This window comes from Netta rufina (assembly GCF_964035555.1).
Source record: "Netta rufina genome assembly, chromosome: 1".
In the NCBI taxonomy this organism is placed as follows: Eukaryota; Metazoa; Chordata; class Aves; order Anseriformes; family Anatidae; genus Netta; species Netta rufina.
This window is the reverse complement of record NC_140123.1, coordinates 21,077,944-21,105,481: the sequence shown is the minus strand read 5'-3', so window position 1 is coordinate 21,105,481 and position 27,538 is coordinate 21,077,944. Positions and strand designations below refer to the sequence as shown.

Genomic DNA, 27,538 nt, shown 5'->3' with positions numbered 1-27,538 from the left:
ATTTTATTTTTTTTCACTCAGACAAGATTGGCCTATGAAGGACTCAAAGCAGACTGTTTATTTTTGTGCTGCTAGATTTGGCCTCACTTTTGCTTTTGGGAACCTCTGCACTTTTTAGATATGTCATAGTGGGCAGAGACTGCGTACCTTGTATGCGGTGTCTTCTCCTATAAAGCTCTGCTGAAAACCTGTGTGGTCTTGGGGCTTTTTGTGTTTGCATTAGTTTAATTGCCTCTCTGACCCCTCTTCCTCGGCTGGCCTTTCAAGCTCTGTGGGCTCTCTTAGCCTCACTGATATCTCTCCACAGGATCTTTGTACCAGGAGGCATCCAGGCTTGCCTGGAACTCCCCCAGCCCTGCTGTCCAGTTGCCCAACAGCTTCTCTGGCTCTCATACTGAACTTCTGGTTTTGCAGTTTTAATACCTGTAATTCGCTTCCTTCTGCTTCATTAAGCTGTGGATGAAGAGTTTATTAGTTTTATCTCTCTTCAGAATACATCTGTTTTAGCATCTGATTGCTTTTTTATTTCTTTCAGAAGTATGGTATTTCATTGCCCTCAGAAAGGACAGTAATTTATAAATATACTTGTAGACCAGTTCTTTTATGTGGCACTTCCAGTTACTCGATCGTTTGTGTTAATTTCTTTTATCATTTCCTTTTGTGTTTGTTTTTTTTTTTAACTCAGGGTTAGCAAGATTTATTAGTCTTCCTTACAGCAATTCTGTGTATATGAGGCAGTGATTTTTAAATTTCAGTCTTTGTCATGCCAGTCATATAGAACATATTTTTTGGCTTAACAGTATCCAAATTAACTTTAATCCTGCATTAGGAAAATTTTCTCACTGTATCTGTTACATAAAATCAAAGAATTAGAACAGGAAGATTTACCTCAATCTCAACAGAAATGCAGCTCTTTGATTTTCAGCTGTTCTTTGATTTCACTATGCCTAAACAGACTCTTGGGAGTGCTCTGCAGGGAACCCTGAACCCAAAGTTCTGGATCTAATTTTCCTTTAAGTATACCTGCTTTTGACCTCATGTCCATGAAAATCTTCATGGATGTCCACACTACCTTTTTGTAAGAATCAAGGGGAGTATTTATTGTTCTGGGAATTCTTTGGTGACTTGTGGCTGCCAGCTTCAACAAGATTTCTAAGGATTTGAAAATCTACAGTGTATCAGATCTCCCCCTTTATCTTTAGATGTTCTTCTTATGTTGGCAGTAATGTTGTTGGGCTGTCTTATCTCTTGGTCTGGATTCTTTGTGAGTTTGGTGAAAAAGATCTACAAGTGCTTCTAGTTTCTTGAGTCAGAAGGGGATAGTGCTCATGGTCAGAAACAGGCCTGTGTTTTTGGTATTGTTTTGCCATTTTTAACTTGAACTTGTTTCCACCAGTATTTTCTTTTAATCCTTTAATTCCCATGATTGTGGGAATTAAGCTGTTGTAGTTCTCTGGACATTGGAAGAGTTAAGGTGGTCCTGAGGGAAAGAGGTCCTGTGAAGAGAGGCCCTCTGGAAAAAGGCCTGTCAGAGGGGGAACTTTCTCCTTGACTGCTGAATTGTGAATACTGTGTAAAAGAGCCTAGGACTGCCTAGGAAAGATTTTCTTGTGATTTCCTTCACTTTCAGAAACATCAAACTAATTGAACATACAAACATGCCTTATACTTCCAACATCTTCAGGTTTTCTTTGCCTTTCTCAGTAAACTGGCTGCTATTTCCTCTTGTTTTTCCTTCAGGGATGCAGTCCTAGTGCTTACTGAAGTTCTGACCAGAGTTACCATGCTACTTCTTCTCATCCTCTGAGATATCTTTAACACATACCTGCTCAGAAGACCTCAGCAACAATTAGGGTACACCTGTAGTTGTACTCTGTTCAAAACAGTGGATTTAGTGGAGATGTGAATTGGAAATCCACATCAGGCACTGGCTAGTGTGAAGATTCAAGATGACAACTTCCAGGATGAGAGGTAGAAGAGACATGGGAGAATGCAGGTGTGTTTTGCAGGAGGCTCTGAGTATGGAAAGGAGGATCCCAGTGCACTGCAAGATTTTGACTGGATCTGAAGATTTGAGACTGATTGAGAAGCCCAGATAGGGAGAAGCAAGTCTTGTAGTGCGTTACCTAACTAGGTTATCATTAGTAATGCCACACTCTGGGCTGTTCAACTTACTGGGCTGCTTTTTTTTTTTTTTTTTCTTTCTTCCTCCACACACTAGTTTAAATCCTGTTGAAGCTCTTCTGTAAGCAGTGATTCTGTTCTGGTTCTGCAGACTTATGTATTGAATGTCTAGAGCTTGCAGTTTCAGCATGTTTGTCTTAGATTACCATCCTTAAGCCCTCTGGTTGGTAGATAAGATACAGCTTTTTTCGCTGTTTTGGTAAAATAGCTTGGATATGGTCTTTTCAGGCTTATGGGAAATACCTTGTTCCTGTGAGCGTGTCCTGGGACTTGAATGCAAAATGGCACACTGGGTCAGGTTATATTGTTTAGTTTGCCAATTTGCATTTGGTCTTAATTTCCTGTCTTTAAAACTGCGTTAGGTAAAACATAGGGTGTCTGGAGCCAATATGTGGGGCTAAGATCGTTTTCAGAAACTTCGCTGGCATGCTAATAGCTGTGTTAGACTGCACATAACCATGTTAGGGCAATTGGATGTGGAAGCATCCTGAATCTGTCAAAACAGACATAGCAGCTGACAGCGTGTGGAAATCAATCACTTGATTGCTTTGCTCAAGCGATGTGTGAATTGTGCGTCTTAACAGAAGTGGGGCTGAGCTCCTGCACCATGTGTGTCCATATCCAAATTAAAAATAAATGCAACAGACTGCCATCTCCTAATTAGTTCAACAAACGCTTTTGCTAATGAAATGACAGAGACAGTCTTAATCCTCTAGATTTAAGAATTTCTGACTGTGTGCCAGAGGAGGATACAGTAGTAGCAAAAGTGCTTAAGCATTTATGTAGCATGCCGTATCAGTGGATCTGCAAGCATTTAGAGAGGCAAGCGAGTATCTTTGTGATCGCTGTGGATATCAGAACTTCCATTCTGTGGGTAAGGGAACAAAATTACCCTGGGAAGAATAGTCAGGTTGAAGTTTTAACTCATAGCATAGCTTTCCAGTGAAGGCTGTGGAGGAGCTGACATCCCACAAGTAACAGTGTGTCACAGCCTCTTTCAAATCAGCATGAAACCCTAAGAAGTTTATGCTAAAATTCTTCCCTGAACAGTTGCAACTAGCCAGGATTTCTTGTTACAGAGGCTTATACAGCAGTTGTGTATCTTTTAAAAGGTTTAGGAAAGTCACCACAAAATGCATGCTTATAAAAATGGGGGGAGGGAGCATGTAATGAGAATTACAAACAGAAGTGATTTGGCTTTCTTCTCCTAGGGCTGTTATTCTGCTGAGACTCAGCAATCAGACACTGAACCTTACTAAAGCATAAGCAAAGTGGGGTAGTGAGCTTCCTGTGCCAAAAATAAGCATGAAGTAGAAAGGCTACACAGAGATTAGGAAGATCAAAATAATGTAAATATACATACACTCTGCTGTCAGTAACATAGAAGAGGTTTTGAAAAAAAAAGGCAAAGATTTGTTGTGCGAGGAATTGCCAGTGTCATGTTAAACTGGAGAAGAATTTGGCTCATATTTAATGTCACATCACTCATTTAGAGTCCTAAAAATAGTGTTTATAATAAAATCCCTGACACAGCCATGGCTAGCATAATTCAGATGGTCCCTTTCCCTTTTTAATTTGTGAACAAAGCTCCCTCTTTGAAGAAAAGTATTTGTTTACAGTTGTTTATCAGAGCAGGAAATGGATCAATTAGATGTAACTTTTTAAGTTAATTGACTGCCACTACTAAAACCACCTGACATTGTTCTGGTGCCAGCAATGCCAGATGAGAAATCTCATCATTGTTGCTGTGGGAAAGGCAAGGACATGATGGGAAATGTTATTCTTGGCGCTCAGAAGATTAAAAATTTTAAATATTTATAGAGTCTTATCCAAACTACTGATTGGTTATTAGTGCCTCGAATTGAGGCAGGGATGTGTGAATCCCTAGAGCTTTAGGACCATATCCCGTCTGAATGAATCTGAACCATTAGCAGGGAATTGGCACTCCAAAGCTTCCTCTAGCTATATCCTTCTTTCTACCCTGCACTGCCCTTGAATTTCTTTCTTTCTCTTGGGTTGTTTCATTAATGATCTAGAATGTAATAACAGCACAAAGGACAAGTTTTGAATCCTCCCTCTTTGAAATACTTGACTTCAGAGCTCTTTTTTTTTCTTTTTATTTTTTTTTTAACTGCTGCACAGCTTAATAATCCTTTTTATCTATGCAATAACTGAATGACTTCATTAGCATGATGCTACCTTGTCGCTATACTGAGTTTAGCAATCTTTTCTGCTTCAGCAATACTACCTTGCTGATTTATGGGTTTTTGGAGAGGAGAGGTTAACAAATATTTTGGATTATTTCTTCCTGGCAAATTCCTGGACCATTTGGAGACTCAGTAAAGCTATTGGATGTATTTTTTGGTGTTGCAAACCCACGTTTTGCCTGTCAGTTACCAAATAGCTACAGCTTTTGACAACTGTAATGAGGCCTTTGATAATACTTATGCTGCCTGTAGCAAATGGGCTTATTGTGGGAGCCAGAAACCCTTTCAGGAAGCCTCAGTTTCAGATCCGAGAGAAGCAGGAGAACACAACCTATAGCTAGAAAACGCCTCCTGTCACACCTAACGTGGAGCCTCACAGGAGGACCCCTTGAGTCTACAAACACTGTTGAAACTATTTGGTGCAGCTAACATTTTTCAGCTACTTTGAAAAACTAATAAAATCTTTTCCTCTGATATTCTTTCCATGTTGCTGTAAAGCCTAAGGTAAGACAGTAAAAGAGAGTGAAGGAGCTTGGGGCATACTTTAAGGGAAGAACAGGTAAGAAAACTCTTCACGTCAAACAGTTATCTTACTTAAAAATAAGTCTCAAATTTGATAGGCTTGTGAGCCTAAGGCAAGCTTAATTAAACTTAAAGGAGAGCAAAAATAAGCATTTCAAATGCTGTTTTGGTTCTCATAAACCTGAGTAAGCCAAAATCTGGATTATTCAATTATTTATGGCTGTGGGATTTGTTTTGTGAGCATTTTCCTGCTTAGCCCAGATTTTCAGCATCCTTCGCTTTGCTGTTACCATAGGAGGAGAGGAAGGGACTTCAGGATTTGATTTTAGAGACTGTGTGCTCCAAGACACCCATTTTGGTGTCAGGCTGGTTGTGGAAATGCTGGAAAGTGTGTTTGCAAGGAGGAGGTGATGCACTGATAGTGCTTTGGATGTTCACCACAAGCTCTCTCTCTGCAGCTGTGCTCTCTTCTGTGTCTTGGGAAGTGGAGTAGCCACCTGGGAAGGATTGCGAAGCCTCAGTTTGCAGAGCAAGTTCATTAGGAAGGTGCAAGCTGGCTGCACCATGGGTTTTGTGGTCTGAAAGCTTGTCACTTGTGAAGGAGTTCAACATGAGAGCCTGGCAGCCTGTGTTTGCTTTCCTGTGGTAAAATAGTCTTTAAACAGCTCTGCATAACTAACGTCTGCATTGAGGTACCTTTCTTTCTCCCATTTATTTCTTAATTGAAGCACACGTTACTTCATCATCAGTTTAGCTTACTTTTATTTGCCTGTTACGCAAAACTAAAAGCTTTGAAGGTCTCTTGTAATGGATTTATATAACACAAGCAGCTACCTAGCCTGGCAGTGAGACAAATTAACCACATCCCAGCTCTGACATGCCTAGTCCTTAGTTTTTCCAGCATTTGAGAGTGAGGGAGAAAGAAACAGATCACGATCATCATTTTGAGATAATGGGGCTAATCACTCAAATTTCTGTTAAGTATCCATGCAGAAGACCTTATATATGCTATGTGGATTAGAAGAAACAGCTCAGATATATTTTCCAATGGCTGTCTTTGGAAACCAGTGGCCTTGATAATGGTTGGTGGCTAGCCCAGAGAACCCTCAACTCTGTTCACCTTCTCAGGTCAGCTTTTCCAGCACACTGGGCTTCTCTGAGTGTTGTCACCTGAAGGCCAGACACAAGATCATGAAGCTTAATGAACATAATGGAAGAGTGGGTTCTAGAAGAAGGTGTAGGAAGCAGGGAGGATCAGTAGATAAACTGGAGATGTGAGGATAAGAAGATGGGTAGGGATCAGTGTAGCTTCAAGGAGATGGACCACTCACTGTTCTGCATCCTCTCAGTCTTGCCCAGAAGATTGCATCAGTGTTTTCTTTCTGACACTCATTATCACCTTTATTTGCAGAGCCCAGCCAATGCAATCTAAACGATGTGTATTTGGTCCCGATACAAACATCCAACCCACTAACTTTGACAGTGATGGTGCCCAGTAGCAGATGGTTAGGAAGAGTGTAAGAATAGACAAGGTTATAATGATATTTCTGTGGTATAGCCTCCCAGCTGCAAGCAGCTTAGGGATTTCAACACCCAGAATCAATATATTTGTGTTTATTAAATGTCAATGGGTTTTTGTTCCAGGAAGCTGTGTAATGTTAAGTTTAAGATAAGATTTTAAAATTATATAAATCTCTCAGGTCTACAACATCCCAAAGGAATCCTACACAATAAATGTGAAAGCATGTTACCTATAACTGGTTTTGAATCTTGTACCTGCTGTCTGATCTTATGTCCCCTGTCCTTGTACTAGAAGAAGAAAGGAGCAATTATTCTGCTTACGTATTTTCTGCCATTCTTGTCTGTTTGAGTTTTTATATCCTCTCTTCCCTTTTTTTCCAGAAATGGAAAGTCATCACATTAGCTGTTAGTGAAACCATGCCATTTTCTGATTATTTCTACCTTTTCATTCAACTTTTTGTAGTGTTCCTGTGTCCGTTTTCAAGTGGAGGGAGAATGTAGATGAAACACAGATTTTTACAGCAGCTGAATATTCTGTTTTTCTTTATCCTGTTACTGTTAAGTCATAATACTCATTTGCTGTCTTTGGACCACTGATTAAGAAGATTACATTCCTTAGGCCTTCAGCTGTTACCACTATCACTTTTCGTTATGTCTATCAGTCTTCACTTAAGGATATTGAATTTTATTTTATTGCCCATAAGGTCATTTTGCCATTCCTTCTTCTTAACTTGTATGATTATATATACTCTTCAGGGGAGATGGTATCCTATCAAACTGATGCCTTGCTATTTACCCATTCTCTGCACTATCTGTGAATTACAGATTGGCACAAATTGTAGCACAGATGTCTGTAGGACTCTGCTGCTGATCTCCGTTAAGACCACTGTGTTTTAGCCCGGCTGTTGGTTTTGTGTTATCTAACTCATTACTCAGCTGTGCAAAGACCTTCTCTCTATCTGGGACCTTAGTTTCTAAGGCTCTGATAAAGGGTTCAGTACCAACCAAAATACGGAAATCTGAATAAATAGAGGTTATCTGGTGGAGAAAGTCTGTTTGACTTAGGCAAAGAAACACTTTGGGCTGTTTGTTGTGCCATGCCCAGGATTTTTCTAGTTCTTCTCTGGTGTAGGCACAGCAGAAGGGTCATGGTTGCCTTTGTGGAGGCACTTGCTGTCCCTGGCACCCTGCCTCCCAGGGAAATCACCTGGAGCTGGCTTCACCTGCCTTTGGCCCAGAACTGCTGTGTGATGTAGGGAGAGTTGCTTAATTGCTACGTTCATTTTCCATATTTATAGTATGGGAAATAAAACTTCCTATCTCACAGGCATAGCGTAGAGTTCAAATCAGTAAGCAGCATACTTCTTGCTGGAGAGCCCTGGATAGAAAGAAGCCGAGAAATGCAAAATATTGCAAATATTTGATCTAGTTGTACTTGAACATTAGTGTGACCTATGCTCCAAAGTCATTTAAGAGTTTTTGCCAAATCCCACAATAGTCACACCAGGAATAACTAACTTGTTAGCAAGCAGCCCGTGTGTGACTGCTGGTCAGGTGTGCATGCGCGGAAGCAGAAAAGGGCCCCCACAGTTTGCCTGGATAGGCCTCTATGATCCCAAAGGCAAAAATCATTGATTTAAATGAAGAAATTTGTTGATAAGCTTTTACAAAAGTCCCTGTTGTTCCTGACATTCAAAACCTGAAAGACTTTGGCGTTTTTGCTTTCTGATGTCACGTAAATGGCTTTGGAAAATCTCAATACCTTTACTATTTGAATGTTAATTGCAAAATTACTCTTTTTCCATTTACTGTGCCTTGTGTGCTTTAAGCAGTGTATCACTGTCCACCTTTTTCACTAGCCATGCAGAAGCTATTTTAAAACTTGTTCATGATGATATGCTGCTGACGTGATTTTCAAGTGTAACGCTAGAGGAGTGCTTCTTCTCGAGCTACACAACATGCCATTGTAGGGCTTTTGCACCCAGGAGAAAATAAAACAGGTCAAAATAGCAAAATAGGTCAAACCTCAGTAAGACGAGTATCTATTTTAAGTGGAAGATGAGAAATGAAATAGTAACTGTTAGTACTAAAATGAGAAATAGTGCTGTTTGTGTATTCAATTGGTCTGAGTTTGTAATGGGGCTTTGAATTCTGCTGCCGCCAGATCTTGTACTGCTGCTGTCAATCACTTTTTTTTTCTTTTTTTTTTCCCTTTCTTGAAAGGCTCACGGCAAATTTATTTTGGATAGTTTCTTAACAGGTGTTTCCTTGACGTTGCGAATGCCTTAAATGAGAACCTTGCTTTATGTCCGGAGCTCTCAGCTGAAATCACACGGCGGGCTGACACAGGCCCTCGCGTGTTTACTCATCTGCGCCCGCGCTGACAGCAGATCCTCGCCGATTCCCACAGTTGGCCTCGGCTGGACAGGGAGCAGATGTTGGGGATTACGGGGAAGGATTCGGAGGGGCTTTAGGGCTGTGCAGTTGCGGAAGTAATTCATTGTGGAGACGCAGACAGGGCCCGCCGCACCCGCGCTGAGGAGCTTGCTGGAATAGGCCTCGGTGGATTTCAATATCCAAATCAAAAACAAATGTTTTCCTGGTACCTTTTAATTAAAGGGAAAGCATAAATCAATATAATAAAGTCAATGCACCAAGCGGTGTCGCATTTCTTCAGCCTTCTCCCTAACAGAGAAGTTGGCGGTGTAGTAGTAGTGCCTCGCTCGCTCCTGAGGCAGAGGCCCCATGGTGGTGCATGGCATGGAGGGGGTGAAGCTGCATGGCCCAGCCTGGCACTGGGCTCTCAGGAGAGCCTCTTCACCTCCAACTAGAGCTTGTGGCCTTCTCTGTCATTTTGCAGATGTTTTACAAATCAGAGATGGTTTCCTGTGGGACAGCTTTGTCTTCATCTGTTCCGTCTGTCTCTGACTCTTGTGTTTTGAGTATTATATGCTCAGAAATCAGCCATCTATGGAAAAATGGGTGGCAAGAGATGACCAAGACTGAGTGGTGGAGATGGTTTGTCACATCAGTAGGTGTCCCCTGCAGACATCGAACGTTGCACAATTTGCCTGTGACAAATTGTGGCACAATTTTTCAGGCATCTTTGTAGGCCACGAAGGTAACTCTTGGCTGCAGTTCATGTATTTATAGGTTCAGAGCAGACAGCTGTAGCTGTGTTTTACTACGTGATGTGGAAAAAAGAATTTATGTAAATCACTACTCTTCTCTATCGTGCTATTGTTACGAAGATTTTAGTGAAGGGTGAAAGGAATATGGGAGAGACAGGATGCAAATCTAGGGTTTGGCAAAGGTCTGGTGGGAACGAGTGCAAATGCACTTTGTACGTGATAATACAAGAAACAAAGATATGGTGGCTGTCGGAGGAGGTCATATGTGCTTAAGCAATGAAGTAAATTGCTCCGGGAATGAAAACCAAGGTTTTATGGGAAGTGGTACCCATTTGTGGTAAGACTCCATTGATCTGAGCCGAATTGCAGTCATTCTGGAACAACCCAAGTCTGTAGGGCCTTCAAGAGAGACAGTGGGACAGTAAAGAAAACTCGGAGCTAACTGCATTTGGGATGTGTTTCAAGAAGAGCCATTGAATATAGTAACTGAGTGAAGATAAAATCCTAGGTCAATATGTAGTCACTGAGCTAATAAACTACTCTTTCTGGAGAAATGCAGTGTGGGGAAGTAATGGCTTATCTGATGCAAGTCTGCATTGATATAACAGATTGAAAACAGACAAAAGATCTATAAAATTAAATTTACAGGATGTAGTTTTGCAGAGCCCTCTCTGTGGAAGTGAAGTGCTTTCAGCTGCTATTGGCTTCAGTAAGAAGTCAGCCTGCTCAATGATTTATAAACCTAGACCCCAATTTGAAAAACGGGGAGAGATCTGCTCTGTTACTGGCCTAGTAGTTACTAGAGCTAATTCAGGCTGTATTATCAGGCATTTTCTGGAGCTCCTGAGCTATTGAGAAATCTGCAAGATGTAAGACACAGGGGACAGTGGTATCCCAGTGAATCTCGGACTATATCAGGAAATAAGTTAAAATATCAGAAAACACAGCACTTTCCATTCATGGGTCCTAGTGCTGTAGCTCACTGCAGGCAACAAACCCCGTGCAGAGTCACGGTACTTTCTGACGTGCTGCCTGCAAGCTCAGGTGTCTGCATGCCCCATCTAAATTGCTGGATCAGGGCTCTGGAGAACAGCAGTCTTGCTAAAATCAACTTATTTGCCAAATGTGTGGACAAGGTGAAGAATCTAATTTTAACTAATGCTGATGAAAGCTTTGCCACTGACTGTTCCAGATCTTTGCTATGTATGTGCTGGAGAACTTGGGGTTTGGAGAACAGGAGGTTTGGTCAACAGCTTCGCTTGGAAGACAGAATTATTTAAATCATCCAGACAAATGGATAGTTGCCTAATTATACTTATCTGAAATACTTAAATTTGTAGCTGAGTTAATGAGTTAAGTTTTCTTTCTTAATCCGTCTTTTTGAGGTGGTCTGCAAAGGCACAAAAATGCTTGCCACAAAGTGGCAAAACAAATAGAAGAGGAATAAACACAGACTTCAAAGATTATTTTTAATAATGTGTGTTAAACAATCATGTGAGATGGAGGACGTGTTATTTGATGTTAACATAAAAAGCTTTTTTTCTTTTCTTTTTTTTTTTTTTTTCTTTTTCCCGAATAGTACTTGAACACTTGTTTAAAAAAATATTTTCAAAACACTCAGTGGGATAAACCATTTTCTACTTTTCCTCTGAGGTTAGGACACGTGCCCAAATTCATACCATGAAACCGTGTTAGAGGTGGAATAACACTGAAGTTCCTGTAAGTGATCTTTTTGGTGCATTAGGTAGATCATCTTTTTGCTCAGGGATGCTGCTTTGCTAGTACTGGGGATGGGGGCATATCTTGAAACAAATGCATTTTGTGCAAGGAAGCCAGTGTTGGTGCAGTAGCAGAGTTGGAAAATTGCAGTGCACAAAGCCAGGAAATTTGAAGGTTGTGACTCTTTTTTTGTAGGTGTAACTTGGCAGGTAGTACAAATATCTTATATCTTCATTGGCAAGAAATGGCTTCTGTTAAAACATAATTATTCCCTTGGAGTTTTAAATTCAAAGGTGGGTTCTGTAAAATTTAATTTTTTTCCCCTGCAGCTTTCATGATAAAGGCACAGTTATTAAATAAGGGCAGCTACTATACAAGAGTGGTTACTATTAAAACCTGCACAGAAAAAGTTATAGGCACCAAACAAGAGTGGTTATATGCTGAACATGACTTCAAAAAGAAGAAATGTATTGTAAGGTATAAATTTATTTTTATATGCAGAGTAAAAGTTTGTACTGACGCACCTGGAACAGTGAACAAGACAGACCGTTTCGTTGTCAGGTCTATCAAAATCACTGTTTCAGATTTACATTAAACACAGACATAAATACAAAGAATATAATTTGGAGGGAAGAAGGAAAGGAACTGCAAGTAATCTGAAAAATGAAAGATAAAAACATGTAGGAGTGACTTGGCTTCACACTGGGAAGCACACTTCGATACAGATTTCATTTGGGCTCAGTGAAATTACGGGAGCATGGCAGGTCTCTCTACACAGCATCCTCAACTGTGAGCATCTAAGAAAACTCAGCCTGGGTTATGATTCGGGATAATATCATGCCTGACTCAGACAAGAGAAAGTAAAGCTTGGATGCAATCCTCAGCATCCTCTGCACCAGTTTTTGTTTTCTTTTTCTTCAAGGTGTTCAGGGTCCACAAGAATTCACGTTAAGGAAGGAATGACTTCTGATTAGTAACTTTTAATTTGTGCTGGGGAGCTCAGACTTATACAGAATTATTATTTTTTAATATTTTTTTAACCAGGAAGAATAATTAGCCCCTAGTGCCATTTACCTAAAGGTTTACTGAGGCATTTCATCCACTTTGAGGAGAAGGCCCTTTTGTTAATGAGATGTGTGCTCTCTAATAAAATTTCAGCAATCCACTGATACCGATTTATGTGGAACATGATTTTACTACCAATTTTTAACCAAGAAATTTCTCCAAATAACTCTGAAGAAACATTCATTTACATTATTTCTTTAGCTTAATAGAACCAATCATGAAAAAAGGAATGATAGGCTGCATGAAACTGCATCAGAGTTTATGCTGCCAGTGAACCATAAAATCAAATTAAAACACCATCTGATTAATTTCCTTAATTCTCTACTATCAGAGTAATAATGAAAAGTAACTTGGGCAGGCTCCTTGTTTAATTGGCAGTGTTGTGTACTAATTAAGGAATGAGATATAGTAACTTTTCTTGGGCAAGGCTGCATATGTAGACTATGTTTTAATTGACACAAAACAGCTTAGTAACACCTTTTGGGATGTGTTTGCCCAATAATATTCATGGCAATTTCATTTATGTATCAAATATTAATTTCTGTAAATTACATTAAAAAGTAGAACTAAAAAAAGGTGATATTCCTCCATTATGGAAAATAGTTCCCAGCTAGAAAATGGAAGAGAGTAGAAGATCTGAGGGTTTCACCGTGCTCATAGGGTGTTTTAACTCGAGTTTCTCCAAAATGGTAGGAGTATTTGTGAAAGCTTTGGTATTGTATCACCAGCTCCTGGCATTTTTTAACTGTGAAAGGACAGTGTGTTGCTCAAACAAGCAATTTGTTGTTGTTGCAATTGTATTTTCTGGGGTTTCTGTACTTTAGCCTCTATTTTCATACTATCTTCTAACCATCAAAGCTAACAACTTCTTTTCTGACACCTGTATAAAAAAATCTCCTGGGTTTTAGTAGGAGTACCAAACTTTGTGATAGTGTTGGCCTTTTTGTTCCTGTCCTAGTACTTCTCCTATCCTTCATCAACACATTTTTCTTCAGGCTTTAAATTGAAACTGGCAATAAACTTGATCACTATGGCACGAAAGCTAGACAGTGGATAGGCTTCTTATTCTAGTCTTCCAGATGGTTTCAAGTATGACTGGCAAAATTAAGAAAAGGGGGTAAAATGTCTGAGAGAAGTATCTGATTTTCCTTCGCTCCTTTTACTGCTCTCAGGGGGCAGTGGCTGTATGAGCGGAGACTGGGAGAGGGAGGAAATAGGTTGGAGACTGGACCAATGTGTCATTGTGTTAAAGCCAGCCAGCCAGTGAGGTCATTGTTTTCATCTGAGTCATTTCAGAACGAGACCTCTTACATTATGGAAAACATTGCACATCCCTAGTTCAGCCATGGAAACATCCAGCCAGCCTTTCAGGAGGAGAGCTCCGCTGATTGCATTCGAGGTACTCCTGGCTCCCAGCGGTGTAAGAAGGAGGGGAAAGCAAATTCTTTTGCCTCGTTTTTAACACTTTGCCACTAACCCAAAGGGGGTTATTCTTGAGGCACGCTTCCAGCCGAGATGCTTGTTGAGGAGGGAGTTGGTAAATCTGTTGATCACACCTGTCAGCCCTGAATCCAGTAAATCTGTCCTGCCTGGAGCTGGCTACAGTAATACTGCGGGCTGGGGGGGTTGTTCTTAAGCGCCGACTCATGTTGAGGCTAGATTATGTTCCAACGTGCAGAGGGAAAATCCTTGAGACTGCATTCTTGGATATTGATTATATTTCAGACTCAGGCTCTGGTAGGCTCAGTCTCTGCATAGTACGATTTAATTGAGGGGCTTGGGCAATCTGCCCAGCTCTGCAATTGATTTGTGTGACCATGAGCAAACCATGTCATCTCTCTGCACTCGATTTTTAATGTGTATGGGCTTTAAAGCGGGGCTGCTATTTGTAGCACTTTAAGGATCTTGCTGTATAATAATTACAATGTGATTTTTGTGTTTTGTATAACTGCACGTGGTAGAGATGCTGCTAATTCCACATGAGCTAATAGGAATAGTAAAAGGTTTTGTCTGAACCTAACAATTGCTCTTCTGTCACGGAAGTGGGAGAAAGCCATTGCTACTTTGTGCCTTCAGAGTAATTTATGAAAATGCCACAATCTCCCAGCTGTTTGCATGGCATGTGCTTGCAGTGTTAACATGTGGCAACTCCTGTGTCTTCTTAAGACCAATTCGGCCACTTGATGGATAAACATTTAATATTTTTACCCTTTCAAGATGAAGTCTTTTGAAAAAAGTAAAACTAACCAGTGCTGGCAGTGAAACATTCAGTCCTGAGAGGATCCAAAGCATGCAGAGACCTCACAGTACAGTTCTCTTAGGGAAAATGTGTTTGGACACTGGTCCTCAACCTGTATAAATGCATCAGTTTGCAGGAGAGTTTGCACAGTGATACTGTTCATAATCCATGATAGTTGTTTGTGTTTTTTTTTCATACATGGGATCTGTTCCTGCTCCCACTGAAGCTAGGATTCAGATTTATTCATGGAAAGCATTAAAAAAAAAGATGTTGATGCAGTTGATGACCTGAAGGTGAGCTTGGCTGCCTGCTCATGGTTGCACTGCCTCCTGCATTAGCTGCAGAGGCAATGAGATGGGAGCTGTAGAGCCAATGCTTCTGGAATTGCACCTGCAGCTCATCAGCTGGATCCTTCAGTGCCATAGGCATCTGGATCAGTAGCATCTTAGTGATGTTGGTGACCATTTCTCATGCCATTATCATGGTACGTGAACCCCTCACATTCATCACGCGGCCCTTCTCTCCCCATCTCCTCCTTTCCCAAGTGCTGCCAAAGGCTGTGCCATCGCCCTCGTTTGTCTGGTGAGGACCGAAGCGATCCGACTGTCACCATGCAGGTGACAGCAGACTGGATTTGGTTCCCCATGGGATGCTGGCACTTGAATGAATGTGAAACCAAAATCGAGTGGCTTATTGGATCCTTATCCATGCCATGTGGAGACGGTTATGAACAGGATCCAGGCACACTTTCAGTAATAATTTTTGTGGCACTGTAAATACAAAGCCAGCTGTTTGCACAGTGAACTTATGTTTTTGCTGTCTGTTTTAATCAGAACTAGGATGCCTGGGCATACGAGGAAATGAAGCAATAAAAAGCTTTTATTATTCGTAATGTGAAAGGAAATTTTAACTCACTTTTCTTGAGCAACCTAAGGTGGATGAGATCCTCGTTTGGTTTGTCTGAACCCTTTGCTGGTCCCCGGTTGTTGCCCGGCCATGCTGTGAGTACCAAAGCAGTCTGAACGCCTTCCCACACCTGAGCTCTTCCTGGCATCTCTCTCCTGGCTGGGAGGAATTGTCGAAATTGGTGGCACCACCTATTGGCAGAGAAGTAAAAGTATGAATAATGCTTGTTTGTGTAGCAAGAGAAATAGTAAAATGGAGAAAATAGATTGAAATATATTCCACATTGCAATTTAAGGTTTGTTTTGAATGACTTGTCTGCTTATTTGGTGTCCTCATGTAGTCCTTGGTTAAAAAACCAACCACTTAGTCTGTGCTTTCTGAAATAATAGTGGTATAGAGGAGATCTTCCTAGTTGTTCTTACCAGCTAGTGCTATCACTTTTATTATTGTTGGATTTAAAGATTTAAAAAGGTACCCATCCTTAAAAAGCAAGTTTGCAATTGGTTAGAGGCATTATTTGCTAAACGATTTGCTCGTCAGCCGAAATAACCAGAGCTAAACTTTTTCTTTCTTTTCTCGTTCCCATTCTTTCATTTTAGCAAGTGTTACATCCTCTAAAATGAGATATTTTACCATGGCAGCCTTGGCAGTGCTTGGCAGCAGCTTAAGCTTCAGGGTCTCCAGCAGGAGACAGGCATCAGTATGGAGTGTTGGGGGGGTGTCGTGTGATAAATGGCTTCTGGTAGTTGCCTTCGGATGTGTTAGGCACTGATGTTTACACCAGCAGACAGGCTAAAAATGACTTGGTTGCCTGTCGTGGGGCCTGTGTAATGACAGAAGCGGTCAAATTCTGATTGTGTTTAAAAAACAAACTTCGCCGTGACCTTCCTGTTCGCAGGGGAACACGAGAAGGGCTGTGAAGGCTTCGGTGCGATCTATAGGTGTCCTGACCATCGCTTCTCTTCATAGCCCGGTTGGGGAACATCCCAAAAATGCTGGCTGTGGATGTGCCCACCCCACGTTAGGTGGCTTCCAGGGGATCCTCTGCGGAGGAGCTCCTGCTGGGCGAGGGGATGGGGTAACCCTGCCGGAGGGCAGGCAGAGCTCAGCTCTGTGCTTTCAAGGCGAACCAGTTCGCTGCCAGGCAGCTTAGCAGACATATAACTGCAGGAGGAAGCTAGAAATGAGCAGGGAAGGAGCCTTTCAGATGAGCTCAGGAACGGAGCAAAACTTGGAGCAGGTTGTGTGGAAAAAGGCTTGCTGGTAGCACCGTGAGTGGCTGCAGAGGGTGAGCTGAGATGAATGCGTTCACTGTTGTGGTGCCGTTTGCCGACAGGCTAGCGCTGAAGTAAAATGCGTAGCTGCAGGCAGAAAGTGTTTGGCCTGAGCTTCTTCAGGGCAGAGAGACGAACGTGTGAAATAGCCAAGCCTGTAGCTATTGACTGAGTTGACAACATTATAATAAAAAAAAAAAGCATTTAATCTTCTACAGAACTCATACTTGGATTGGTCTGCGCATTAGAAGTGCCTTGAGTTTCTTTCAGCTAGGAAAGCAAAAAGGAGAATGCAAAATATTTTTGCTTCTAGTACCAGAAAATGCATATAGGGTACAATGGGCCTGTTTTAGCCTTCATTAGCACAAGCAGTGGAAGGATGGGCAGTGGAAATGCTGGTGAGATTAAACTGCTAGCACTTTGAGGGTCACAGCCAAGGAAAAGCAAAGCAGCAGTATAAATCTCATCGTATTTTGCCATTGTGTTATTACAGTTCAGTCCTTTGGCTAACAATGAAGTTAAGATTCCCCTCTAATTCCTGCCCATCCTTTCCTTTAAAGAAGCATGTATCAAAACTGACTGCGTGCTTCTGGCATCCTCCTGTGAAAGCAGGCGTGAGGGATCCCAAATAACTGCGAGCTGATTCTCAGACTGGAATTTGTTTGCTTACTGTCCGTGTGGGTGGCAAAACGTCCATAAATGTTTTAGCACAGTCTCGGTTGCTCTCGGTTTCGGTACAAGATTTACCACTGCTCTGTCAGTCCAGCAGCAGCGTGGAGGGTTGCACATTCAGAAGTGGAAAATGTTTTTGGGAGTACTCAGTGCTTAGCCATCCGAGGGCAAGTTGCTGCTAGCTGAATGTGACTGGACAGAGGGGTGGACAACTCCAAACAGGGAACGACACGGGGAGAAGATGCTGGGTGCTGCGGGTGACATCTGGCAATGCAGCGTGACTGCTGTCCTCGGTTCTCAAGCTCTGCTGTATGGTGGTGGGTCCTTCCCTTGAGACCAACCCCCTTTGTCTTAACAAAGCGTCTCGTTACACATTTTGTCTTCACAGCACATTTTAAAGGCTTGGAGGCATTTTGTTCAGTTTCCCGTTCTGTAGTTCAGCCTTGTGTTTGTCTGTAAAATTCCCTGATGCTCCCACCGCGCGGGCTGCTCTTCTGTTGGGTGCTGCAAATACAGCACAGCTAAACCTGCACTTCACCACTGAGTCAGCTGCTTTGTCTCTGTGTCCGTGGGTGTGTGCCTCCAGGCCTTTGGCTGCATCACACACAAACATTTTTGGTACACATGTGCCTTGTGTGTGGCATACAGGCTACTGAGAAGTCAAGGTTTTGGGGAAGGGACGTGGCAGTATCCACTGGCAAGAGAGCAAAGTGTGGCCAGCCACTGGGAATGCTGTTGACATCTTTCAGCCCATTTTTCAGTTGTGTGCTACACATGATTTTTGGAAAAATATTACTTCTGGTGTAGTAGAAAACTTAAATGATTCTTCTGGGACATGTGTATGCACACATGCTCATGCAAGAGGTGGTGAGGTTGCAGTCTTCTGTATATCAAGCTGGCTCTTACCATTAATTTGTCTTTAAAAGGTCCTGAAGAGACCTCTAAATAAATGACCTAAAATAGCATTTCTGTAAATAGTGCCGTGTTTCAGCTTTGTTCCGCAGCTGTATCTGTGTGCTGGGACCTGCAGGGTTTCTGGATGTCTTCCTTCTCAAATCCTACCAAGGTTTTTCTTCAAGCATTACAACAATGAATGAAATGCAAATATAAACTTTGAGCTCTTTGTTTGGAAAAAGCCGTTTGCAAGGACAAGAGTGAATCTTTCCCACCCTGGGTCTCGGCAGTAATTTGAGCAGGAAGTCCTGTGTTTAAGTGCAGTGGGACTGAAACATTTTAATGAGACATCCATTTCTTTTCCATGTCAGTTTGATGCTGCTCAGAGGTCTGGAGCAGCGGGGTAGAAAGAGAACAAGCAAAGGGCAGAAAAGGTAGCCAAAAAATGCAAGCTAAACATTTATGGTGCAATTCTCCATGAGTGAAACTATGTCTGCCTGGATCCACAAGCTGATATCAGTGAAGGATATGGTCGAAACATAACATAAAACATTACATAAATAACATAACATTAACATAACATAAATTCTAGGGAATATGGGATCATAAGGAATGATCCTAGTGAGAAATTCTGTTGTTGTTTCTCAGTCAGAGGCCTAATTTATATTAAGAGTTGATGAGACTTTCCCCTTCTGTCTTGCCCCCACAGATTTCAATGTCATCCAGATCACGGATGCAGTGCCTGATGCCAGCAGTCCACCTTTTCCTTGAAAACAACCAGTTAGTGTGTGATGGCTTGAAAATGCTCACAATTTGTTTGCTTTCTTCGTAGGCTGGAATGGTGTTGAGATGTGGATACTTCTGGTTTGGCTTGTTTCTTGTGCCCACTGCGTGCCTTGTTAAAGATGTGGCATGGACAGCGTAAGTCCCAAACCAGTCTTCTCTGTGTTGTGGCAATTATTCTGCATGCACGTGTTGTCCAGTTCGGTCTGTGTCATTCTGTAAAGAACTGTGAAGCCTTCTAGTGAATACAAAATGGTGATACTCATTTGGAAGACTTCTGAGCAAAGTTAAGTGGGAGCCTTTTCTCACCTGCCAATTCAATGAGCAATGTGAGGGAACGAGTCCTGAATCTGAAGGAGGCAGCTTTCCTTTAGTAATTAAGACTTCTATCTAGGTGACATGCACTGTCTACTCTATAGGTAAAGACAAATTTAATTGAGACGTGAGATCTCTTATTCCTAAAGGGGAGCCAATAATTTGTTCAGTTATATCCCAGTTTGTCAGCTGCTTTCTCAGTTCACCTAACTGGGTCTTCCAAGATTCAGCGGTGAGGAGAGCAGTACTCACTGGACTCTACAGTCAGTCTTAGTGATTCCTTCCCTGCCTGGAGAGGAGGAACAAACCTTGTGAAATACAATCCTGTGTAATCCCCAAAGCTTCTCAAAACTCTGTAGTTTCAAACCACTGCAGAAAATAAGTAATTTCAAGAACTTTGATTTAAAGGGAGGCTACTTATACCTCCTCTACGACTGGAATTTTAAATGCACAAGAATCCTTTGCAGATACAATTGTCAATGTTTTGTTTAGATTGTTTTTTAAACGCCTTAAGCATTCATCCTTTCCCTTGGAAGGCTGTGTTACAACCAAGATTTTTTCTTTATGGAAATGGTTTTCTGTAGCCTAAATGAATTACTGTCTTGCTGAAATTATTTTCTAGTGACTAGAAATTCCCATTGCATTAGAAGAGTGGCAAAGAAAGCATTGCCTTTGCTCTCTTAACCATGGGCAGTGCTATGCTTCATAACCTCATACCAGGAGGACCCAGGCCATTCCAACTCAGGCAAAAACAGAGAGCCCAGCTGCTGTGAAGAAGGAATATAGGCTAGCGTGTCACTTGTCATGAAGGCCCGAAGTGAAAGCTTAATGATATGTAACGCGTAGCTCCAGGAATGAGCTGTCAATTAGCCAAGGAAAATCCCTCTTTTATTTAGGGAGAAATACAGCAAATACTGATAAAAACAGAATGTTTGCCAAACACAGGTACATTTCACATGTCAGCATAAAAGGGTAAGTCAGGTAATAGACATACATCTTTTTTTCTTCCTTTGGGGCTGATAGCACAGTTAAATTAAGCTACTGTTTGGCAAATCCACCCATCAGTAAATACTTCTTATATGCTTTCATATTTTCTTCCTCAGCTTAATTTTTGTGAGCTACACAGCTAAAATTAAAACTAGGTATCATAATGTAAAATATTTGTGAAGGCCAAACTCTGATTTAATGGTCTAGCACACTAGGTTTTGTTTGTTTGTTTGTTTTTTTGTTGCATTCCTTAAGCTTCTCCAATTGAAAATCATTTTAAAAATTCTAAAGCTGAGGCCAAAATGTTTGAATTTGGATACTTAAGTTTGCTGTGTCACTGAACTGCTTTGGAAAGCTCCGAAAAAATCTTAGAATTCATTTAGCGTAACAGGTTCTGCTCCTGTGTCAGGCATGATTTAAAATGACATATTTAGAAGTCAGTGGGACTGCTGCTGTGATTAAAGCCAGAAAGGAGCTGAACTGTTCGCAGCATAAGAGATCAAATATGTACTTAGGTGCCCAAGACTGTGCTTTAGTTTTTCAGATGTTTTCATGTTCAATGTCCTGAAATTGTCTTCAGTTCTTATCAGTTCTTGGCAAAAATGACTAAAGAATTGTAAAAGAGGCCAGACCGTGGCAGGCTCATCCTCAGCTATTACTCATTTAAAACTGTTACTGACTCAGCCTGTTCTTTAATATTTCTTAGAGAAGTCTCAGCAACATAATCCTCTCAATGGTTCAGAGCAAGAATGTACAAAGATTGTGAAGCTCTCAAGACAAACGTGTGTGATTGATACGCTGGATATTTTCCCAGCAGATTTTAAACAGGAGGCTCCTATCAACATTAAGTAAAAAATCTGTTCTCTAAGCAGGACTTCTTTTTTTAACCTATCACTGAAAAATTAACACCATTAGCATTTTAACTAGGATAAATGAAATGACACAGCTATCAGCACTGCCATATGGAAGGAGTAAAGGTCTGTTTCCTTTCCAAGAGGCTTGCCATTCAAAACTTGAGCCCAAGGCCTCTGGAAATCAGACAGCACATTTCCACAGCAGCGGTTACACCACATTGCTGTCGGTAATTCAGCAGAATCTGTTTTTGGCCATAAAATTCCATCAGCTCTCTCTTCTCATGCTCATGGAATTTGTCCCTTTCAGTTTCTTTTGGGCATGAAGCACGTGTCCACAGAAAGAGCATCCACATGACCCAAAAGATACACACCTAATTTCAGCACAAAATATTGCCAGAAAAACACAGTACAGAGGTGTTTGTGTTTTATTTTTTAATTTTTATTTTTTTTTTCATCTGGAAGAAGGCTAAAAGGGATCAGAATGTGTGTTTAAGAGCCATGCAAATATTTGTTCCTAAACTGCTGTGCTGTATCCAGTGTCAAAATTTGTAATGCTGACAAACATGAGCTAGTTTTACATGTTCCCTTTGTTGCACAGGCTACAGTTGTCAACACACCTCTTATCTCCCATGTTCTCTGCAGCTCCAGGCTTTTTATTTAAATATGTGTGTGTACATATATATATTTCTTTTAAATTGAATCAAGGAACAGTGGAAATTTTTTTTCTTAAAAAAAAAAAAAAAAAAAAAAAAGGAAGGACAGTTATTATTAATACTTGGTTGCAATACCTCACTGTTAATTTTGGTCCACTAGCCAAAATTCAGTGGCTTTGTTTGGATTTGGTTTTTGCCTTATAAAAGTCCCAGTTGTGGACTTGAAATTGAAATTTTACCATTGAAATGAACAGAGCTTTATAAGGTGAGTGTTTCCTTGCAGTTGGCACATCACTTGAATACACTGGTGGTAGGAAGTCTTGAAATGTCTGAGCCACAAAGCTATGTGGGAATCGTAAAAATGCAGAATTTACTCCAGCAAAATTAGGGAAGAGGGCAAGAATTCATTAATAAATAGCGTATCGACAGTTAGTGTTATAGTGAGAAATTTCCTGAGCCTTCCAATTCCAACCAAAGTCCTGATGTGCCTCTTCTTTGCCTGTGGGGTAAGGCTGGGGAAAGAAGCGTGTTGTACTTGCCGTTTCCAGCAGCATAAATAAATGAGAAGGTACGGGAGCTCTTCCCATGCTTGCATTCCCTGAAACACAAGATATCTAAAATGATGATGATGATGAAGAGCCCCAACAGAGGTGACATCTTGCTTTGAGAAAGGCTTGTCAATATAACCACACTTCTCCCAGGCAAGTTCTGGTCTCCAAACCCCCCTAAATAGCCTCCTAGAGCTGTGATGTGAAGCTATGTGCTTCCCTGGCTTGGAAGGAGGAGAGCCACCCAAAATGCAGAGATAACCCTTTAGCTGTTCTTATGATCTTAATACCACAGCGTGTGAGGGAAAGGTGAGTCTGTCTTTATGTAACACATCACATTTCAGATGAACGGTAACGTTGAATACAAGAGCTCATAATTTATTGAGGGCCGATCACGTATCTAGGGCCACTTGTAAAGTACAAGATAAAAGCTAAGACTTCTACCTGTATTTTTGTGTATCAAAAGTTAACAATGTGCTATCATGAAAAAATCATGAAGTATCCAGTCCTGGTGCCAGCAGTCCATGGAATATTTGCAATTGACTTTGATGGGAGCAAGCCCAAACTCTGAGGCAATTGTAATGCCTTATTTTAGTATTTGTTCTTGGGGAAACATGTGGATAGGTCAGCTCAGGCCCTTTTATAAATACTTAATTACTGAGTCTGCCATGGCTGTTCTTGCTCCAAGTGAAGGGGTGACTCAGTGCATAACAATTACCTGGGTGCTTATGGCTGCTGTATGGATACCCAGCCGTGGCAGTCCGTGTATTCCACCATTTCACATTGCTTATAAAATGCTTCAGTACCCCTGACTTCAGGGCAACATTTTTTCCGTGTTGTGAAATGGCTGTGCAACGGCTGCTTTTGCTATGCTTTGTTGCTCAACTTCCATTTGGTTAAATTTTGAATTTGGCATTCAGTCTAGGGGAAAAGAAAATCATCCCAAATTCTGTTGGGTGGCAAGATAAACAAGAAACCTTGGGGGAGGAGAGACTGAATAACTTGCAGGTTTCTGCGTTCTCCGTGGAGAGAACAGGTTTTAAAGGGTTTTATAAGTTCCAAACATACTCAGTCTTCAAGTGTACACTAGCAGATATGGCCTCTTTAAAAGGCAAAAGATGTGTTCAAGGTCACTGTTTTAATGTATTGACTCAAAGAGTGAGTGCGATAGTGAAGTCAGCTGTAAAGGCTGTAAGAATGAAAAGATGCCTATAGTTTCCCATTCTCAAAGAGTAATCATTAGCCTAACTAGTTATAGCAACTCGAATCTAAGTAATTTTTGTGCAGCTATGGGTAATCACATTCTTGAGAGAATGGGTTTTAAAATATACTTGCTGCTGTGTTTTCTCCTACCGTAATTTATTGGCGTTCCCTTGCAAATTATAATCCTTTGGTGGTTTCAACTGGGTGCTCATCTAAGTACATCCTTGATACCGCTTTTGCCTCCAGATTTTTCAGTGCTTCATCTTTTGCTGTCATCTCTTTTTTTCCTCTTAAATTTAGATACATTTTGAAAAGTGGCTTTCAAATTAGTTCGTCATTTTGGGACATTTGAGGCCTAATTCAGCACCACAAAGACCAAAGTACTTGGGTAACTCAATATCAAGCCACTGTCATCTACAGTAGACTCAGAAAAGATTTTGTGGTCTTTGTTTTTTATTCCCCATGGAAGGAGTGATAAGAATCATGCTTTTTAAAATTAAATGCACCTTCGATCTCCTTTAATTACATATACACCAGTTATTACTTTTCTGCGAGAGGGAGGTAGACATTTGTGTTTTGCATCATTGGTTAAGGGTTATAGAATCTGCATGCAGGAATTTATAAAAGTTAAAGACATTTTTGTCACCTCTAGAGTGGAAGAATATAATTTTAGTGCCATGAAGTGAAGCAAGGGGTGTCTTAGCCTACTGCTTTCCATCTTGTTTCCAGGCTTATGGTGCACTCACATGCAAATCAATATTATCTCATGGGATACTTGTCCTCTTTTAAGTGACACAAAGAGGAAGCTGTTCAAAAACTACCCATTGGAGAAAGATCCCTGCGTTTTGTATTAGTGCTTTGTAAATGTCAAGACTGGGTTCTCCTTATACCAGTGTAATTTAATAATAATAGTACTGGGGTAGGAGGTGAAACTGAAAAAAGAGTCCTAATCACTACAGGGGCAACATTGCTTTCCAAATCTTGGTTACATATGTTATATATACATTCCTCTTTGAATCCCCAGGCTGAGAAAATAGGTCACAGCCAGTCTTGGTGCTGTCATCTTGAAAGCTCGGTGGGGAGATCAGTGCCTTTCCAAGTCGTGTGAGACTGATAAATGAAAATAAAGGGGCTTGAATGGCAATTATCATCTGAGACTCTTCTCGGGTTTTCAGAGCGGTGCAAAGCATAGCTCAAAAGACAGAGAGGAATCAGGCTTTACTGCCATGAATATTCAATGAATCCCCCTCCTTTTGTCTGAGAGCCCAGGTCCTGAGCAGTCCCACAGCAGCGGTGTCAGCGCTGCGTAGCCTGATAGCATTGCTAGCTGGTTATGTCTTGAGAGTTGTGTTGAAGCAGGCAAGCTCAGATAAATTTGAAGTCAATCTGCTTTCTCATTTCTTACATAATATTTCCTGCTGTGAACCTTGGCTGACTGTTCATACGCATCCACTGCCTTATTTCCAAAATCCTACGAAGGGAGAGCTCTGCTCCCGTCTTCAGAGAAGTAAAATTGGGCTTTTGTAACAACACAGTGTTCATTTGGCTTTTTGTATGTTTTTCTTGTCTTTGTGGTACAGAGCAAAGCACACCTACCATAAAACGTTGCTGGAGCAAGTTCAGGAGTTGGAGATGAAGACGAGAGAGCTGGGAAAAGCCATGCTTCGTGACAGTAATGGAAAGAGGTAGGGCAATTCTATGCCAATGTTTAAAAAAAAAATTACTATTCTCCCCTGCCTGTTTCTCATTCATCATTCAAATCTGATTGCAGCCAGGGTAAGAAGGCTTCTGTCCTATATTATTCAGTTGTCGTTGTTCTGTTTCATATTTGCTTGTTGCCCCACCAAAGCCAGCCCTTCCAGTTTCAGTTCTCCTGCATTACTGCTGGGGGCCTGCATTCGGAAACTGCAGCTCAGTCTCTCGCCTGGTGACACGTAGTGCTATTACCTGGCCACTGGGCTAGACTGGTTTTGTAAGGAGTTTCTTGCACGTATTTTCCTTGCCTTTAAAAAAAAGAATACAAACCAATCTGATAACCACATTAGGGGAGGGAACTGTTGGTGACACAGGATATGAGGAGAGTCAGACTGTACCTAAAAGGAAAACTGGCTAATCCGGTGTTTCCCTACAGCTTCATTCATTCTCACCTCAAGGTTGGGATCGTGTTTTTTGTTTTTTTTGTTTTTTGTTTTTTTTTCTGCTTTTGCTTTTTTTCGCCGCAGTGTACAGGCCCCTGCATTCAGGGTTCTCAGTTTCTCGTTGTGCCTCTTCCTTGTAGCCACACCATATGGACTTGAACATATTGCTATTATTGAATCCTTCATTGTAAGGGGAGAGTTTGTGTTGTGTGGGAACTTTTGTCTCCTGTGAAAGAAGCCAAAGAAAATCACAGTGAGGCTTTTGCATCCAACAGTTTCATTTACCATCGTAGAATGTGGTTCTGCATCAGCTAGTCGGAAAAGCTCCCCGAGTTCAAAAAGGTTTTAGAACTAACTCTTCTGTTCCCTAAACAATATGGCACCACATGACTTGCTAAGAAACTACATGATCATTAAACTGGATTTTAGCAAACCTTATAAACTAGCAAACTGAGTGGAATGGAGCTTTTAAAAGATTTTGTTCTTGCAGGGCAGGGTCATCCTTTGAGCCTTTGATGTCTATTCTAAGGTAAACTAATTGCCATATTGTAGCTGCTGCTAAGATGAGTGGATAGTAGATTTTTCAACTGAACTTTTGAGTTAATAAGCCCTTTTTTTTAGGGAAAATTATCAGGGAGTGAGTTGACCAAGACTGTGGTAAACTGAAAAGTTTTAAAAAGATGCTTTTGTGAACTTCAGTATGTTTGTAAGATGGACATAGTGATCAGAGTGCGCTTCTCACAAGCCAAGACAAAGTAAACACAGTGGTATTGATTAAAATCACTCCAAAATGCTTGGTGTGTTCAGGTTTTATTTCAAGTTATTTCTCTGCTGTGCCTTTTGGGTACTGCAGAACAGGGTGTTTAAGTTGTACTCACTTGCAGAAGTCACAAACTGCGTATCAAATCATTTAAAAAAAGAAAAAGGAGCACTTCTGCGGTGCTCCTCAACAAAGACAATGTTCTATGCCACAGTTAAAAGCAACAAAGCTGCCTGAAATCCACCATTTAATTAAAAACGGGCCTTGCTTTTAGAGGCCTGAGCAGACCCCTTGAAGCCAGTTGAAGCCGAAGCGCTTGCTACCAAGACCAGGTGAGCCTCCCAGCCAAAATGCACAAAAAGTGCAGCTTTGTGTTGAGACCTGCTGATGGCTGGGCCACTCAGATGCCAAGCAAGTGGGATTTGGTCGTGCTGAGCACCGGCTGCTCCCAGACACGTGGTTCTGATGGCAGGAGCTCCTTGGTGCTGCTGTGGTTCCTATCCACATGTAGGACGAAGTTGCGTTTGTGTTTTCCTGCCGGTATTAAGTGCCAGCTGCTGACAGCCACGTGGGAAAGCGAATCTGCTTTTGGCACGCTGGATCCGTGGGCTGGAAGGCAGGTTGATGCGCTGTTAGCAGTGACAGAGACAGTTGGCATTTAATCTGTCTATAAGCACGTGTACGTGTCCCCTAGAACTTGATGGGTTTCCGCTCTGTTTACACACTGTCCTGACTTTTTGTGAGTTTAATGGCCATGCTGTAATTCATTCATACCCTGTGTGTTTTCATAGCCTTTTATTTTATTGCATTCTCACTGCAAACTCTTTCATCTGCATTCCTCCTCCATATAGCTTCACTTCATTCTCGCAACGCTTGCATGGAGATGATGTAAGGAATCCCTTCTGGCCCTCCTTCCCCTTCTCCCTCCCCCCTTCTTTCCACGCATTTGTTTGTTCTCCTTCC

At 41.3% G+C, this 27,538-nt stretch overlaps 1 protein-coding gene across 3 annotated transcripts in view; it reads left to right on the top strand.

Moving 5' to 3' along the window:
* The window catches only part of ATP8A2 (ATPase phospholipid transporting 8A2), a 97,140-nt gene that overhangs the window by 44,070 nt on the left and 25,532 nt on the right, over nucleotides 1–27,538 (top strand). For 2 of the 3 annotated variants that reach the window (XM_084295087.1, XM_084295086.1), the window contains exons 2-3: nucleotides 19,167–19,255; nucleotides 25,258–25,362. In XM_084295087.1, the coding sequence (XP_084151213.1) occupies nucleotides 19,167–19,255; nucleotides 25,258–25,362 (194 nt within the window). Of the gene's footprint in view, nucleotides 1–4,885; nucleotides 4,951–19,166; nucleotides 19,256–25,257; nucleotides 25,363–27,538 lie in introns of those variants that run through there. The other variant, XM_084295088.1, reaches the window with a different exon arrangement.